General features: G+C 45.7%; 1 protein-coding gene across 1 annotated transcript in view; it reads right to left on the reverse strand.

The window, feature by feature from the left end:
- LOC134945677 (uncharacterized) overlaps positions 1 to 12,812 on the reverse strand; it is a 101,920-nt gene extending 89,108 nt beyond the window's left edge. Inside the window, exons 1-2 of the mRNA XM_063935118.1 lie at positions 12,403 to 12,812; positions 5,218 to 5,344 (exon numbers count right to left, since the gene is read on the reverse strand). Coding sequence (XP_063791188.1) covers positions 5,218 to 5,344; positions 12,403 to 12,721 — 446 coding nt within the window. The 5' untranslated portion in view covers positions 12,722 to 12,812. The remainder of the gene's footprint in view (positions 1 to 5,217; positions 5,345 to 12,402) is intronic.
- Positions 12,813 to 15,554: the final 2,742 nt, after the last annotated feature.

The raw sequence follows: 15,554 nt of genomic DNA on the forward strand, positions 1-15,554 counted from the left end.
CACTTGGGTCGCTTAGCTTAGTCACACAGCGACCGTGGTGCACCTCTTTTTTTCTTTGCATCATGTGCTGTTTGGGGACTATTTTTTTAATCTGCCATCCTGTCTGACACTGCAGTGCCACTCCTAGATGGGCCAGGTGTTTGTGTCAGCCACTTGGGTCGCTTAGCTTAGTCATCCAGCGACCTTGGTGCAAATTTTAGGACTAAAAATAATATTGTGAGGTGTGTGGTGTTCAGAATAGACTGGAAATGAGTGTAAATTATGGTTATTGAGGTTAATAATACTATGGGATCAAAATGACCCCCAAATTTTATGATTTAAGCTGTTTTTGAGGGTTTTTTGTAAAAAAACACCCGAATCCAAAACACACCCGAATCCGACAAAAAAAATTTCAGGGAGGTTTTGCCAAAACGCGTCTGAATCCAAAACACGGCCGCGGAACCGAATCCAAAACCAAAACACAAAACCCGAAAAATGTCCGGTGCACATCAATACTTCAGACCATTCAGTTCCGGATTTGACGTCACAAACACACCCTGCGTTCACCCAGCCACGCCTGCGTTTTTCCTGGCATGCGTGCGTTGACACCCTGAAATGCCCCTTTCCTGTCAATCACCCTGCTGCCATCATTGCAACTGAAAAGCGTCGCTAGACCTTGTGTGAAACTGCATCGGCCATTGTGAAAGTACTTTGCGCGTGTGCATTGCGCCAGATACGCATGCGCAGAAGTGCCATTTTTCTGCTTAATTGCTGCGCTGCAAACATTTTCAGTTAGCGATCAACTCAGAATGACCCCCATAAACCGAACGTCAATGGACCATTGCTTTAACACGTTCGTTTGTATCTGTCCACACTACTTTTATTTATTGATTTATTGATTTCTTTTTTTGGGTCCCGACAGACAATTAATATTTTCGACAGCGTCTCTGACCTCCGCTGGTTAATCCCCCCCCCCCCTTATCCTTCCCCCTCCCCTTTATGCTGTGAGAGGACTCAGACGCTCACATATTGCAAAACACGGTATTTTTCACAGCCTCCCCATCCAGTGGCGGAACTAGCGAGCGGTGGGCCCAGGTGCGACAAAATGCTTTGGGCCCCCCATCCCATCCAAGTCCACCCCCTCACCCCTGGAGAGGATCTGGTGAGGGGGACCTGCTCAGGGCCAGAGAAATGGATACCTAGCAACAGTGCCGTAACTAGACATTTTAGCACTGTGTGCAAGAAACGGCATCGGAGCCCCACCCCTGCATGCAAAACAGGGGCAGTGCGCTCCATAGGTGCGCACAAAAATACATAGTGGCGTGGCTTCGTGGGGAAGGGGTGTGGCCACAAAATAATACCAATTCATAAAATGGTGCACAGTAGTCTCCATTATTCAAATTAGGTAGAGACTCTTTTACACCTTACGGCGGACAGATTCCTCTTTTTACACATTATAGCAGACAGCGTCCCCTTTTTACACATTACGGCAGACAGCGTCCCCCTTTTTACACATAACGGCAGACAGCGTGCCCTTTTTACACATAGCGGCAGACAGCGTGCACTTTTTACACATAACAGCAGACAGCGTGCCCTTTTTACAAATAACGGCAGACAGCGTGCCCTTGTTACACATAGCGTCAGACAGCGTACACTTTTTACAAATAATGGCAGACAGCGTGCCCTTGTTACACATAGCGGCAGACAGCGTACACTTTTTACACATTACGGCAGACAGCATGCCCTTGTTAAACATAGCAGCAGACAGCGTACACTTTTTACACATAACGGCAGACAGCGTGCCCTTTTTACATATAACGGCAGACAGCGTCCCCTTTTTACACATTACGGCAGACAGCGTGCCCTTGTTACACATTACGGCAGACAGCATCCCCCTTTTTACACATTGCGGCAAGCAGATTCCCCCTTTTTACACATTGCGGCAGGCAGATTCCCCTTTTTACACATTGCGGCAAGCAGATTACCCCTTTTTACACATTGTGGCAGGCAGATTCCCCCTTTTTACACATTGCGGCAAGCAGATTCCCCCTTTTTACACATTGCGGCAAGCAGATTCCCCCTTTTTACACATTGCGGCAGGCAGATTCCCCCTTTTTACACATTGCGGCAAGCAGATTCCCCCTTTTTACACATTGCGGCAAGCAGATTCCCCCTTTTTACACATTGTGGCAGACAGTCCCCCTTTTTGTAGAAAGAAAGAAAAGAAAGAAAATAAAGAATTATACATACCCTCTCCGCTGGCTCAGGCTCCTCGGTGCAGCTTCTGGTCACGATTCCCAGGCAGGAGAGAAGGAGGAAGAGGGAGGTGGAGGAGGGAGCCGCAGCAGCGCTGTTATTGGTGGAGGCGCTGCTGCTGCTGCCCCTCTGCTTCACTATAGGCTGTTCTCGGAAGACAGCCTATAGTGAAGCAGAGGGACAGCAGCAGCGCCTCAACCAGTAGTAAAGCGCTGCTGCGGCTCCCTCCTCCACCTCCCTCCTCCTCCTTCTCCCCCGTACCGCGCTGCTCCTCTCCTCTCTGTTCGGGCGGCTGTGTGCTGCGGGCAGCGGTTGCCCGCTGCACACAGCGGCATGTAATGAGTCAGTTTGACTCATTACATGCTTTGGGCCCCTGGACAGAGGCGGGCCTCAGTGCAACGCACTGGTTGCACTGACGGTAGTTCCGCCTCTGTCCCCATCCCCCTTTCCACCGCCTCCCCCTTTCCCCATCCCTAATCATTGTGTTATGCCGGACATACTGTAACACAATGAAACCTGGCCGGATCAGTGAGATCCGTGCAGGGCTTCATTGTGTACAGTATTAAAAGAGTTAAAAGTGTTAAAAAAAATTGCGTGGGGTCCCCCCTCCTAAGCATAATCAGCATCGGGCTCTTTGAGCCAGCCCTGGTTGTTTAAATACTGGAAAAAATTGGGACAGGGGTTCCCCATATTTAGCCAACCAGCACCGGGCTCTGCGCCCGGTCCTGGTTCCGAAAATATGGGGGATATAATATGTAGGGGTCCCTCATATTTTTAAAACCAGCACCGGGCTCCACTAGCCAGAGAGATAATGCCACAGCCGGGAGACACTTTTATACTGGTCCCTGCAGCCGTGGCATTACCCCCCCCAACAAGTCACCACTGGCCCCCATATTTTTGGAACCAGGGCCTGCCCAAGAGCCTGGTGCTGGTTGTGTAAATACAGGGGGACCCCAGTCAATTTTTCCCCGGTATTTAAACTACCAGGACCGGCTCAAGGAGCCCGAGGCTGGTTATGCTTAGGAGGGGGGACCCCACGCAAATTTTTTTGACATTTTTAACTATTTCTGACCCTTTTCCACAGAGAAGCATGCACGGATCTCACTGATCCGTGCATGACTATCTGAACACACCAGCAAAAAGCAGGTCTATTTGAAAGCTCCTTTTTTTTACGAATTCCCGGCAGTATTTGGCTATTGTCGGCAGTGATTGAGAATACAAATTCTTAGTAAATTACCGAATTGTATAAAGTACAATAGAGATTCTCTAACGCCAACGATCTACAGTACTGTGTTGCTCGAACAGTTAGTTGCGTCAGAATGCACTAATTTATATTTACTGATATGTCTATAGGTGCTAATTACCGCTGTGTATTTTAGATAGCGGAATGAGTCGATCCTGCAGATTTACCCTGATTAATGTGAAACCTGTGTGCACCCTCCCATTGAAAGTTTTACAATGATTACACAGAAAAAAAAATTAATAAAGTGAATGTCAGGGGAAAAAAAATATATAGATTGGCATTTTGGGAATCAAACCCAGGACCCTCAGCGTGGGAGGCAGGAGCCTTCACCGCTAGCCCACGTCGCTGCATGGAAGATACACAAGTTCATTTGTAATAGTAACGCAAGCAGCAATTCCTTCCCATTGGTGTTCGTTTATGCCGTTAGGGGACTCGGATGCTTATTTAGGGGGTCATTCCGAGTTGATCGCTAGATAAAAGTTTTCGCTTTTCTGCAATTAAGTGAAAAAGCGACAATTCTGCACATGCGTATGGGGCGCACTGCGCACGCGCGACAAATTTTACCAACAGCCGTAGTACTTTCACACAAGGTCTAGTGACGCTTTTCAGTCGCACTGCAGGCCGCAGAGTGATTGACAGGAGTAGGTGTTTCTGGGAGGTAACTGGCCATTTTCGGGGAGTGTGTTGCAAGACGCAGGCGTGTCAGATGCAAACGCAGGCATGCCTGTGGAAACGCAGGCATGGCTGGGCGAACGCAGGGCGTGTTTGTGACATTAAATCAGGAACTGAATTGTCTGAAGTGATCGCATGGAAGGAGTAGGTCTGCAGGTACTCAGAAACTGCACAGTCTTCTTTTGCTACTGCACTGCGATGCATTCGTTCGTAATTCTGCTAAGCTAAGATACACTCCCAGAGGGCGGCGGCTTAGCATTTGCACTGCTGCTAAAAGCAGCTAGCGAGCGATCAACTCGGAATGAAGGCCTTAGTGCACTGTACATACTGTAAAGTCAATGAGGTACATTATTCCTTTTACACATTAGTTGCGTCTGCATACACAAGTGTTCACACATTAGTTGCGTCTGCATACACAAGTGTTTTAACACGTTTGTTTGCGTCTGAATAAGCTTTTTCTTTTATACTCTCTCCGTCTGACCAATGGTCACCATCTGTGTGTGTACACTATGCAGTACAGGACTTTATATTAACAGTATAGTCGTCACTGATCATTTGCCAGAGCTTGTACTGTAGATCAATCCGCCGCTATTCAAGCTAAAGTACTGGATTTGTGGACCATTAGCCACCCAGTGTTGGAGATGTGTATTGCATGCTTGTGCCTCAACGCGCCTGTCTGTGATTAAACTCAGCAACCTAAGCTATCGCCTAGGCGTGACTAAACCTCCGTCTAGGCGCAGAAACAGTCACGATAACGGAGGACCCATCTGTAGAATTTGACATCACATAAGAACCACTTGGCCCATTTACTCTTTCCAAATACACACTTACACACTAGGGTTAATTTTTGTTGGGAGCCAATTCATCTACCAGTATATTTTTGGATTGTGGAAGGGAACCAGAGCACCCAGAGGAAACCCACGCAAGCACAGGGAGAATATACAAACTCCTCACAGTTAGGGACATGGTGGAATCAAACCCTTTGCTGTGAGGGAAGAGTGCTAACCATTACACCATTCCTTCTGCCCAATTGACCCTGTTATGTCAAAAGGTAACAAGTCACTTACCTATAAACCAAAACAGGAACAATGAAGTCTGTGTAATTTGGGTCCATTTCAGATCGCTCCACACTTGTCATCATATCAGTGTAATTATCTTTCCAAACCACCTTCTCACCTACAGGGATGAAGTTTCCTGGCAAAAAAAATGAGGTGGAATTTACCTGTAAGAACAAAACCTGATTATATTAGTTATGACCAGTTATGGCAAAGAAACAGCTGGTTATTGCAGTGGTGCAGAAGGGGAGGGGGGTGTACCCCGAAACACCCAGGTACCCTGATCACCCCCCTCCCTTATCTCTACACTTGCAACTGGAAAATCTTACCCTTTGGGCTGCAATTTGTGGGTCTATGGGGAGGGGCTGTGGTATATAAAACATGATTCTATGAGAATTGTATCATTTTGGCCCCACCCCATCTTCATAATAAAGTGAATCACGGTAGTATGCTGTAAGAGCGCTGGGCATTATCAGAGAGAGAGAGAGAGAGAGAGAGAGAGAGAGAGAGAGATACAATAATCCAAAACATTTTCTAGTTACCAGATCTGAATAATTGTAGCCATAATAAGAAGCATTCCAATTATAAAGTGAAACAGTAAAGTCTTCATTTAATCATTCAGCATATCAGTGGCACTGTGGGCATCACAGCATGATAAACCATATAATATTTACAATGAAAAGGTAACTATAATCACTTGGGCGCTTACGGGGGTGCCGCGGGTGGGGCTGGAGTACCACGGGTGGGGGAGGGGCGTTGGTGCCGCGGGTGGGGGAGTAGACCTGGAGGTGCTGCGTGTGGGGGAGGGGGGGGGGATAATGCTTCTCCTGCTTCTCCTCCTTGATGCAGCTAAGCTGCTTACCTTTGTTGGTGCTCCCTGCAGCAGGTATTCAAGGCTTCTATGCCCAGGCCATGCACTGCAGCTTTACCCCGACAGCGAGCCCCTCTGCAGCCGAGTGGAGTCCAAGGAACACACAGCAGCCAAAGGCCTACCATTGGATTTAATCTGTGTGGGAGGACGTTTATCGCCCAAACAGCTGTGGGCTGGGTGTGATAGACCTGCCGCCAATCCAATGAGAGCTCCTAGCCACACCCAGCATTAGGAAATGAGTCACAGAGTCACATATCTGGGATAATATATAGGATATATATATATATATATATATATATATATATTTATTAACACTACTTACTGAGCTATTTGATCGTGCATAACAACTATGTACCTCATATGAAGCTACTGGAACTTTGTAAAAAAAAAAAAATCAGCATTCAAATTGAGCAGATCTATGTAGTGTGCAGCCGCACATCCAATCTTTTGCGGCCACACACTACATAGATCTGCTCAGCCGCAATGCTGGAGTCCAAGGTAAGCTTTAAATAGTTTGTATTCTCTAGCTTAGAATTATCCACCTTTCTATGCAAGGGCATATGACTGCAATGCCACAGGCAATGGATTTGAATCCCAGGTATATCAGCATCTTAAAATGTTATAAAGGACAGTGTGACAGAATAAAAAAGAAATCTCAAGTTGAATGCTGTATAGGTATTAGTGACAGAAGGGGTCAGGATAGGAGAAGGGCTTTCAGGAGATGCTGGGCTTCAAAAAGGGGGGTGAAGCTGCAAGTGACAGTAATTAAAACAGATAATTGACAAGTGCCACCAAGAGCGCCCCCTACCCTGCTTCGAACACACCTAGTTCCGGACATGGTTATTGGCCAAGCTTTGCTCACCACAGGTTCTATTCTCCTTCTAAGGGTGTTGTGGACGGGTGGTCTTCAGTATGCCGGCGGTTGGGCTCCCGGCGAACAGCATACCGGCGCTGGGAGCCCGACAGCCGGCATACCGACACTTATTCTCCCTCGTGGGGGTCCACGACCCCCCTGGAGGGAGAATGAAATAGTGTGGCACGCCCGTAGCGTGGCGAGCGCAGCGAGCCCGCAAGGGGCTCATTTGCGCTCGCCACACTGTCGTTAAGTCGGCGGTCGGGCTCCCGGCGCCGGTACGCTGGTTGCCGGGAGCCCGACCGCCGGCATATCGTAGTGAACCCGTTGTGGACATCCACAGAGGGGGAATCACCTACCTCGTCGGTATTCCGGCGGTGCTGTAGTTCCCCGATCAGGATCCCCTGCATCGGTATCGTGACTTTCGGAATCCCCACTGTTGGTATGCTAACCGCATACCCTATTTAAGCACAACAGCGGTTTCCTCTGTTGGAACTTGTTTGGAAACATTTACTACCAGGTAATGTAGCCACTTGTGTCTCCCTGGTTGCCATGACGACTTTTGTTGCAATTCGCGGCTGTGTTTTAGTATGTGTCAGTTTTTTCTAGAGATGGATAAAAAGTCTCATTGGCTGGTAAATATCTGTCTAGAAATACTGTAGAAATTATAATAATTTTCTTTTAGCAGGATATAACTATATTGAAGTCTTTCTTGGATACAGGTCAGAGATTACTATTAGAGGGTAACTGCTCTGACAATTGTCATAAATAAAGTTGAGTAGTATTTCCGAGTAATATGTCCTGGAAGGGCGTCAGACTATAAGGAGGAGAAACAGGATAGACATTCTATGTCATTGTAACGGTTTATTTTTATTTATCTTATGCAATTTGTCATTTGTGTAACACTGGACGTGTGTATTGGTATCTGTAAAATAAATATATGTTTTTATTATATAATATTTTCTCTGAAAACAGCAGTGCTTTATGCTGTATATATTTGGTCTTTTTTTTTAGAGAGAATTGGGGTTTACAGTTCACTCTCCTGCAGCCGAAGCTGTTATAGAGATAAAGTTATAGGCCCTCATTCCGAGTTGTTCGCTCGCAAGCTGCTTTTAGCAGCTTTGCACACGCTAAGCTGCCGCCTACTGGGAGTGAATCTTAGCTTCTTAAAATTGCGAATAGACACTTCTTAGCAGTTTCTGAGTAGCTCCAGACTTACTCGGCATCTGCGATCAGTTCAGTGCTTGTCGTTCCTGGTTTGACGTCACAAACACCCCCAGCGTTCGCCCAGACACTCCCACCGTTTCTCCAGCCACTCCCGCGTATTTCCCAGAAACGGTGGGGCGTTTTTTCACACACACCCATAAAATGGCCAGTTTCCGCCCAGAAACACCCACTTCCTGTCAATCACATTACGATCACCAGAACGAAGAAAAAACCTCGTAATGCCGTGAGTAAAATACCTAACTGCATAGCAAATTTACTTGGCGCAGTCGCACTGCGGACATTGCGCATGCGCATTAGCGACTAATCGCTCCGTTGCGAGAAAAAAATAACGAGCGAACAACTCGGAATGACCCCCATGTGTGTGTGTGTGTGTGTGTGTGTGTATATATATATCCACAAAGAAGGAGTGGCACTCGTGGGACTTCAGTCATAGAAACATAGAAACATAGAATTTGTCGGCAGATAAGAACCACTTGGCCCATCTAGTCTGCCCCTTTTTTTTTTTATATATTATTTTTTTTTTATCACTAACCTTATTTGTTCCTTATTTATTTGTAAGGATATCCTTATGTCTATCCCATGCATGTTTAAATTGCTCTACTGTCTTAGCCTCTACCACCTCTGATGGGAGGCTATTCCACTTGTCCACTACCCTTTCTGTGAAATAATTTTTCCGCAAATTTCCCCTGAACCTCCCCCCCTCCAGTCTCAGTGCATGTCCTCGTGTCCTATTGCTTCTCTTCATTTGGAGAATGTTTCCCTCCTGGACTTTGTTAAAACCCTTCATATATTTGAAAGTTTCTATCATGTCCCCCCTTTCTCTTCTCTGCTCCAAACTATACATATTGAGATTTCTTAGTCTTTCTGGGTATGTTTTGTGATGTAGGCCATGCACCATTTTAGTTGCCCTCCTTTGTACAGTTTCTAATGTATTAATATCCTTTTGAAGATATGGCCTCCAGAACTGAATACAGTATTCTAGATGAGGCCGTACCAATGACCTATACAGTGGCATTATTACTTCTTTCTTTCTGCTGCTGATTCCTCTCCCAATGCAGCCAAGCATCTGACTAGCCTTCCTCATTGCCTTGTTACATTGCTTACCTGCCTTTAAGTCATCTGAAATAGTGACTCCTAGATCCCTTTCCTCCTCAGTAGTTTCCAGTATAGTGCCATTAATACTGTATTTAGCTTTAGGATTTTTGAGACCCAAGTGCATGATTTTGCATTTTTTGGCATTAAACTGTAATTGCCAGACTCTTGACCATTCCTCTAGTCTACCTAGATCCTCAATCATTTGTTTTACCCCACCTGGTGTGTCTACCCTGTTGCATACCTTTGTGTCATCTGCAAAAAGGCATACTTTCCCTTTAATCCCATTTGCAATGTCACCAATAAAGATATTGAAAAGCACTGGTCCAAGTACAGATCCCTGGGGTACTCCACTGGTAACATTTCCCTCCTGTGAATGCACTCCATTTACCACAACTCTCTGTTTTCTATCCTTCAACCAAGATCTTATCCATTCAATAATCCTAATATCCAATCCCAAACTTTCAAGTTTATTTAGCAGTCTGCGATGTGGAACTGTGTCAAAAGCCTTACTAAAGTCAAGATAAGCTATATCCATGGCTCCACCTTTATCCATCACTTTAGTCACACAATCAAAAAAGTCAATAAGATTTGTTTGACATGATCTTCCCCCAGTGAATCCATGCTGTTTGGGATCCAGTAAATTGCCGGATTTGAGATGATCTACAACTCTTTCTTTTAAGAGTGTTTCCATCAATTTCCCTACTACTGATGTAAGACTCACTGGTCTGTAGTTGTTTGCCTCTTCCTTGCTTCCACTTTTGTGCAGTGGGACTACGTTTGCTCTTTTCCAGTCCCCTGGAATTTCTCCTGTAGCTAATGACTGGTTGAATAATTCTGTCAATGGTGCTACCAGCACCTCTTTAAGTTCTTTTAGTATCCTTGGATGTATCCCATCTGGCCCCATAGATTTGTCCACTTTCAGTCAAAAAACAAAGGACACAGCGGTCACTAGTTGGGTCTAATCGACGTTTCGATAATTTAATATCGTCTTCAGGATAAACAAAGTGCATACAAGACAACATTTATATACCTACTCACCACCCCTGATGTATCCACGCCATCGCTGCGGGCGCCGGGTCCTCGGACGACAGTAAGACTCCGTCGCGCACTTCCTGTGCGCCCGGACGCTCGAGCGGTTGCCTGGAGACCAAAAACATCATGTGACATCAACAAATAACAAATGGCATCGGGTAATGCAGGAGCGCGTGTATCTAGCATAGATACACGTACAGGGACAACATGTTAATAGTTACACATGTAAATGCTGAAAACACATCATATATACAAAATAGCAATATTATATAAGTACCTGCTGGAGACATATACTGTGTACAAAATTGTAAACTAGCACAGATTGGGCTAGAGGCGTCAAAAGAACATAAATATTGCACAAACCAGAATCAATGGTAACTCATGATGCTGCAGAAAAAAAAAAAGGGCAAATGCTTCCTTAGTAAGTAGCAGTGAAGAGAAAGATGTGTTACTGATCATCCACGTAGGGATTCATGAGTCCAGAAACATCATGGAGCTAGACTAGACGCCTCAAATCTAATAATAGCAGGAAAATTATAAGAAAAATGGAAAAAATTTCTGGGAGAGTACATGTAAACTCACAGAAAATAATTCACAAAAAGCACAATATACTTCACAAAAAGCAATTCAGGGGAAGATTCTCATTGAGCCCTTTAGGTGCAATAGTATTCAGGCGGTATATCCACCTGGCTTCTCTCTGAAGTAGGGCCTTGCCCCTATCACCCCCCCTAAGGCGTTTGGGTTCAGTATCAATGATTTTGTATCGCAGTGTGGTAAGACCATGTCCTAATAATTTGAAGTGTCAAATTATTAGGACATGGTCTTACCACACTGCGATACAAAATCATTGATACTGAACCCAAACGCCTTAGGGGGGGTGATAGGGGCAAGGCCCTACTTCAGAGAGAAGCCAGGTGGATATACCGCCTGAATACTATTGCACCTAAAGGGCTCAATGAGAATCTTCCCCTGAATTGCTTTTTGTGAAGTATATTGTGCTTTTTGTGAATTATTTTCTGTGAGTTTACATGTACTCTCCCAGAAATTTTTTCCATTTTTCTTATAATTTTCCTGCTATTATTAGATTTGAGGCGTCTAGTCTAGCTCCATGATGTTTCTGGACTCATGAATCCCTACGTGGATTATCAGTAACACATCTTTCTCTTCACTGCTACTTACTAAGGAAGCATTTGCCCTTTTTTTTTTTCTGCAGCATCATGAGTTACCATTGATTCTGGTTTGTGCAATATTTATGTTCTTTTGACGCCTCTAGCCCAATCTGTGCTAGTTTACAATTTTGTACACAGTATATGTCTCCAGCAGGTACTTATATAATATTGCTATTTTGTATATATGATGTGTTTTCAGCATTTACATGTGTAACTATTAACATGTTGTCCCTGTACGTGTATCTATGCTAGATACACGCGCTCCTGCATTACCCGATGCCATTTGTTATTTGTTGATGTCACATGATGTTTTTGGTCTCCAGGCAACCGCTCGAGCGTCCGGGCGCACAGGAAGTGCGCGACGGAGTCTTACTGTCGTCAGAGGACCCGGCGCCCGCAGCGATGGCGTGGATACATCAGGGGTGGTGAGTAGGTATATAAATGTTGTCTTGTATGCACTTTGTTTATCCTGAAGACGATATTAAATTATCGAAACGTCGATTAGACCCAACTAGTGACCGCTGTGTCCTTTGTTTTTTGACTGAAGTCCCACGAGTGCCACTCCTTCTTTGTGGATATACATGGTCCTTGGATCACTTGAGGAGGCACCGGGGCAATTGTGTTTGTGTTTGAGAGTGCCGGTCCCCACATCGCATTATATATATATATATATATATATATATATATATATATTCTTGTTTTACTTCAAATATACAATATACTTTAAAAGTCCTTAAGTATTGTCCCTTTTCTATGTATATGTATAATGATGCAATTCACCCCAGCCCACCTAGAGGCCACCTGCATCTCCCCTCTGAGAGGTGGTGGTGGTGGTGGGATGGGGGGGGGGGTTGCAGGTTAGGGGGCGCTATGCTGAAGCTTTACCTAGGGTGCAGAGAGACCTTGCACCGGCCCTGAATATGGTCATTATAGTCACAGCTCTCACTTACCCAGTTGGGCATAAACTTCAGCTCTTTGGAAGCCGTCCATTGTATTGTACCCTCTGTTATCCACCATGGTGATGTTACCGGTGAGCTCATAGGCTTTTCTTATCGTAGTTGTTCCATAATAGTTATCTCCAGCCACAGCATGCTCGATAAATCCCCCGTCCTCTTCCAGGGAATATTTACAAGAGTTGATCAGAGAGGATTTCCCGTGACCTGTATAACCGAATATCTGCAGGAGAACCCGGTTATACCCCTGATTCCCCCGAGCGCAGTCATCGAGGCTGAAGTTATGGATGTTGTCTCTCAGCTGTCTGTGATCCATGTCTCTGTCTCTCTCCGTCTCTGTCTTTCTCTGTATACTCTTTCCTCAGAATGTACTTCAACCTACGCAGTATCTGCTTCTAGATTCTTTCACTTTCATTTTAGTAAACATGATTACAGAGTGCAGCTCTGAGAATGTCCAGATAGAGTCAGTGTAACTGTACAGTAAATAATAGCAGGAAGTGAGTTATGGTGTAACGTGTCTCTATATAATATAACAGTGTAGGAATATTACTGCTAAGAGTCGGTGACACAATGTAACGTCTTCAGTGCTGCGTACCCTCCATCTCCACCTTATTGGCCGGTACTGTACAATTTTTATGGTCTATGCCAGCCAAGAGGGGCCTTGTATCGGGTTCACTGTCTCCAGTAGTCCCATAGAGGTAAATGGCAATGCCATGGGGCCACGCCCCCTTTACCCATGGTCATGCCCGCTTTCATTTTTTCTTTTCTTTTTTTTTTTTGTACCGATTTGTGACTTTGCAGTGTTGGAGGGTATAGTGCATACTTGCTTACTCTCCCGGAATGGCCGGGAGGTTCCTGAAAATCGGGTGACCCTACCCTTCCCCCGGAAAAGCAGGCAAGTCTCCCGATTCCTGCGCTCCCCCCTGCCCAGCTGCCCACTTAGTAAGTAAAGTGGGCGGTCCGGGCAGTCGATGACGCGATTCTTGTTGAATCGCGTCATCATAGCCATGCCCCTTACAATATAATGCCTATAATAGCGGCATTATGCGGTGGGGGCGTGGCTTAAATTACGTAATACCTCAGTCATACCTCTACCCCGCCTCCACCACATCCCCGTTCCACCTCTGCTCCACCCCCTCTCCTCGTCACTACCCTTCCCCGCCCCCTGCTGGTCCGACCTGGCAGAAGAGTCGGTAAGTATGGTATAGTGTGTGGAATATTTGGTGCAGTTAGTTTGATATGGTAGGTATTGCATGGGGTACTTCTGTGGACTATAGTGCACATAGGTGTGGTATGTAAGGTTAACTAGACTTACGTCGACAGTGTCTAGGTTGACCACTATTGGTCGAGAGTAAGTATGTCGACATGGTTTCTACGTCGACAGGGACTTTAGGTCAATGTGTACTAGGTCAACATGACTTTTTTTACTTTTTTGGGTATCGTTTTTTCTGTACAGTGACCGGAAACCCCAATTAGTGCACCGTGTTCCTTCGCATGGCTCGTTTCGCTCGCCATGCTTCGGGCAAGGTGCCTCGCTCTGCTACCGCTGCGCTCGGCACAGGTGACTATTCCCAGTCATAGTCCACGTCGATCGTTAAGTATGAAAAAGTTCCAAAAATGAAGAAAAAATTGTGAAAAACTCATGTTGACCTTTTGTCATGTCGACCTAGAACATGTTGACCTAGAGTCCCTGTCAACCTAGAAACCATGTCGACATACTTGCTGTCGACCAATAGTGGTCGACCTAGACAGTGTCGACCCAAGTGTGGTCGACTTAGAGACCGGATCCCGGGACACATAGTGTAGTACTGTATGTGGAGTTTAGTGATGCTTATGTACAGTAGGTCTCAGTGTATGGAGTAGGGGATAATATTAAATGTGTGGGGGTTATACAGAATGGGCTGCAGTAAGGGAGGGTTAGGGGGTGAGGGGTGGCATGCTTACCCGACCCCCGTCGGTATTCTGAACATCAGGATGCTGCTGCCTGTATCCTGACCACTGGCATTTCATCCCCAACCTGTACGGCCTGGTGCTGCATGCAGAAAGTATAGAGCAGGGAGTGGGGAACAAGGGGGGTCATTCCGAGTTGATCGCTCGCTGGCAGTTTTTAGCAGCCGTACAAACGCTAAGCCGCCGCCCTATGGGAGTGTGTATTAGCTTTGCAGAAGTGCGAACGCTTTCATCGCAGAGCGGCTACAAAAATATTTTGTGCAGTTTCAGAGCAGCTCAAAACCTACTCAGCGCTTGTGATCACTTCACACCATTCAGTACCGGATTTGATGTCACACCCCCGCCCTGCGCTCTCCCAGCCACGCCTGCTCTTTTCCTGGCACGTCTGCATTTTTTCGAACACTCCCTAAAAACGGTCAGTTGACACCCAGAAACGCCCTCTTCCTGTCAATCACTCTGCGGCCAGCAGTGCGACTGAAAAGCGTTGCTAGACCTTGTGTAAAACTACATCGGCCGTTGTGAAAGTACGTCGCGCGTGCGCATTGCGCCGCATACGCATGTGCAGAAGTGCCGATTTTTTTGGATCATCGCTGCGCAGAGAACATTTTCAGCTAGCGATCAACTCGGAATGACTCCCATAGAGTGTAAGCTCCACTGGACTGATGTGAATGGCCAAATGTTCTCTGTAAAGCACTGAGGAATATGTAGCTACTGTAGAAATAACTGGTAATAAAATACATTTCATTTAATTTCACTGAGTCTCTCTCATGTTTATGACAATTCATTAAATTCTTATATTGTGTGTGAGTGACGGGCAATGTGACCTAATTACTATCACGCTTCATCTCTCTGCTTTCTCTAGGTTATACGCACCGCTCCTGTCATAAATCTGGTGCATGTGCTAATGGTGTAGAGACGGACACATACATGTGCTACTGTTGTAGAGACGGACACATACATGTGCTACTGTTGTAGAGATGGACACATACATGTGCTACTGTTGTAGAGATGGACACATACATGTGCTACTGTTGTAGAGATGGACACATACATGTGCTACTGTTGTTGAGATGGACACATACATGTGCTACTGTTGTAGAGATGGACAGACACATACATGTGCTACTGTTGTAGAGATGGACACATACATGTGCTACTGTTGAAGAGATGGACACATACATGTGCTACTGTTGTAGAGA

This window comes from Pseudophryne corroboree, chromosome 7 (assembly GCF_028390025.1).
Source record: "Pseudophryne corroboree isolate aPseCor3 chromosome 7, aPseCor3.hap2, whole genome shotgun sequence".
Classification (NCBI taxonomy): domain Eukaryota; kingdom Metazoa; phylum Chordata; class Amphibia; order Anura; family Myobatrachidae; genus Pseudophryne; species Pseudophryne corroboree.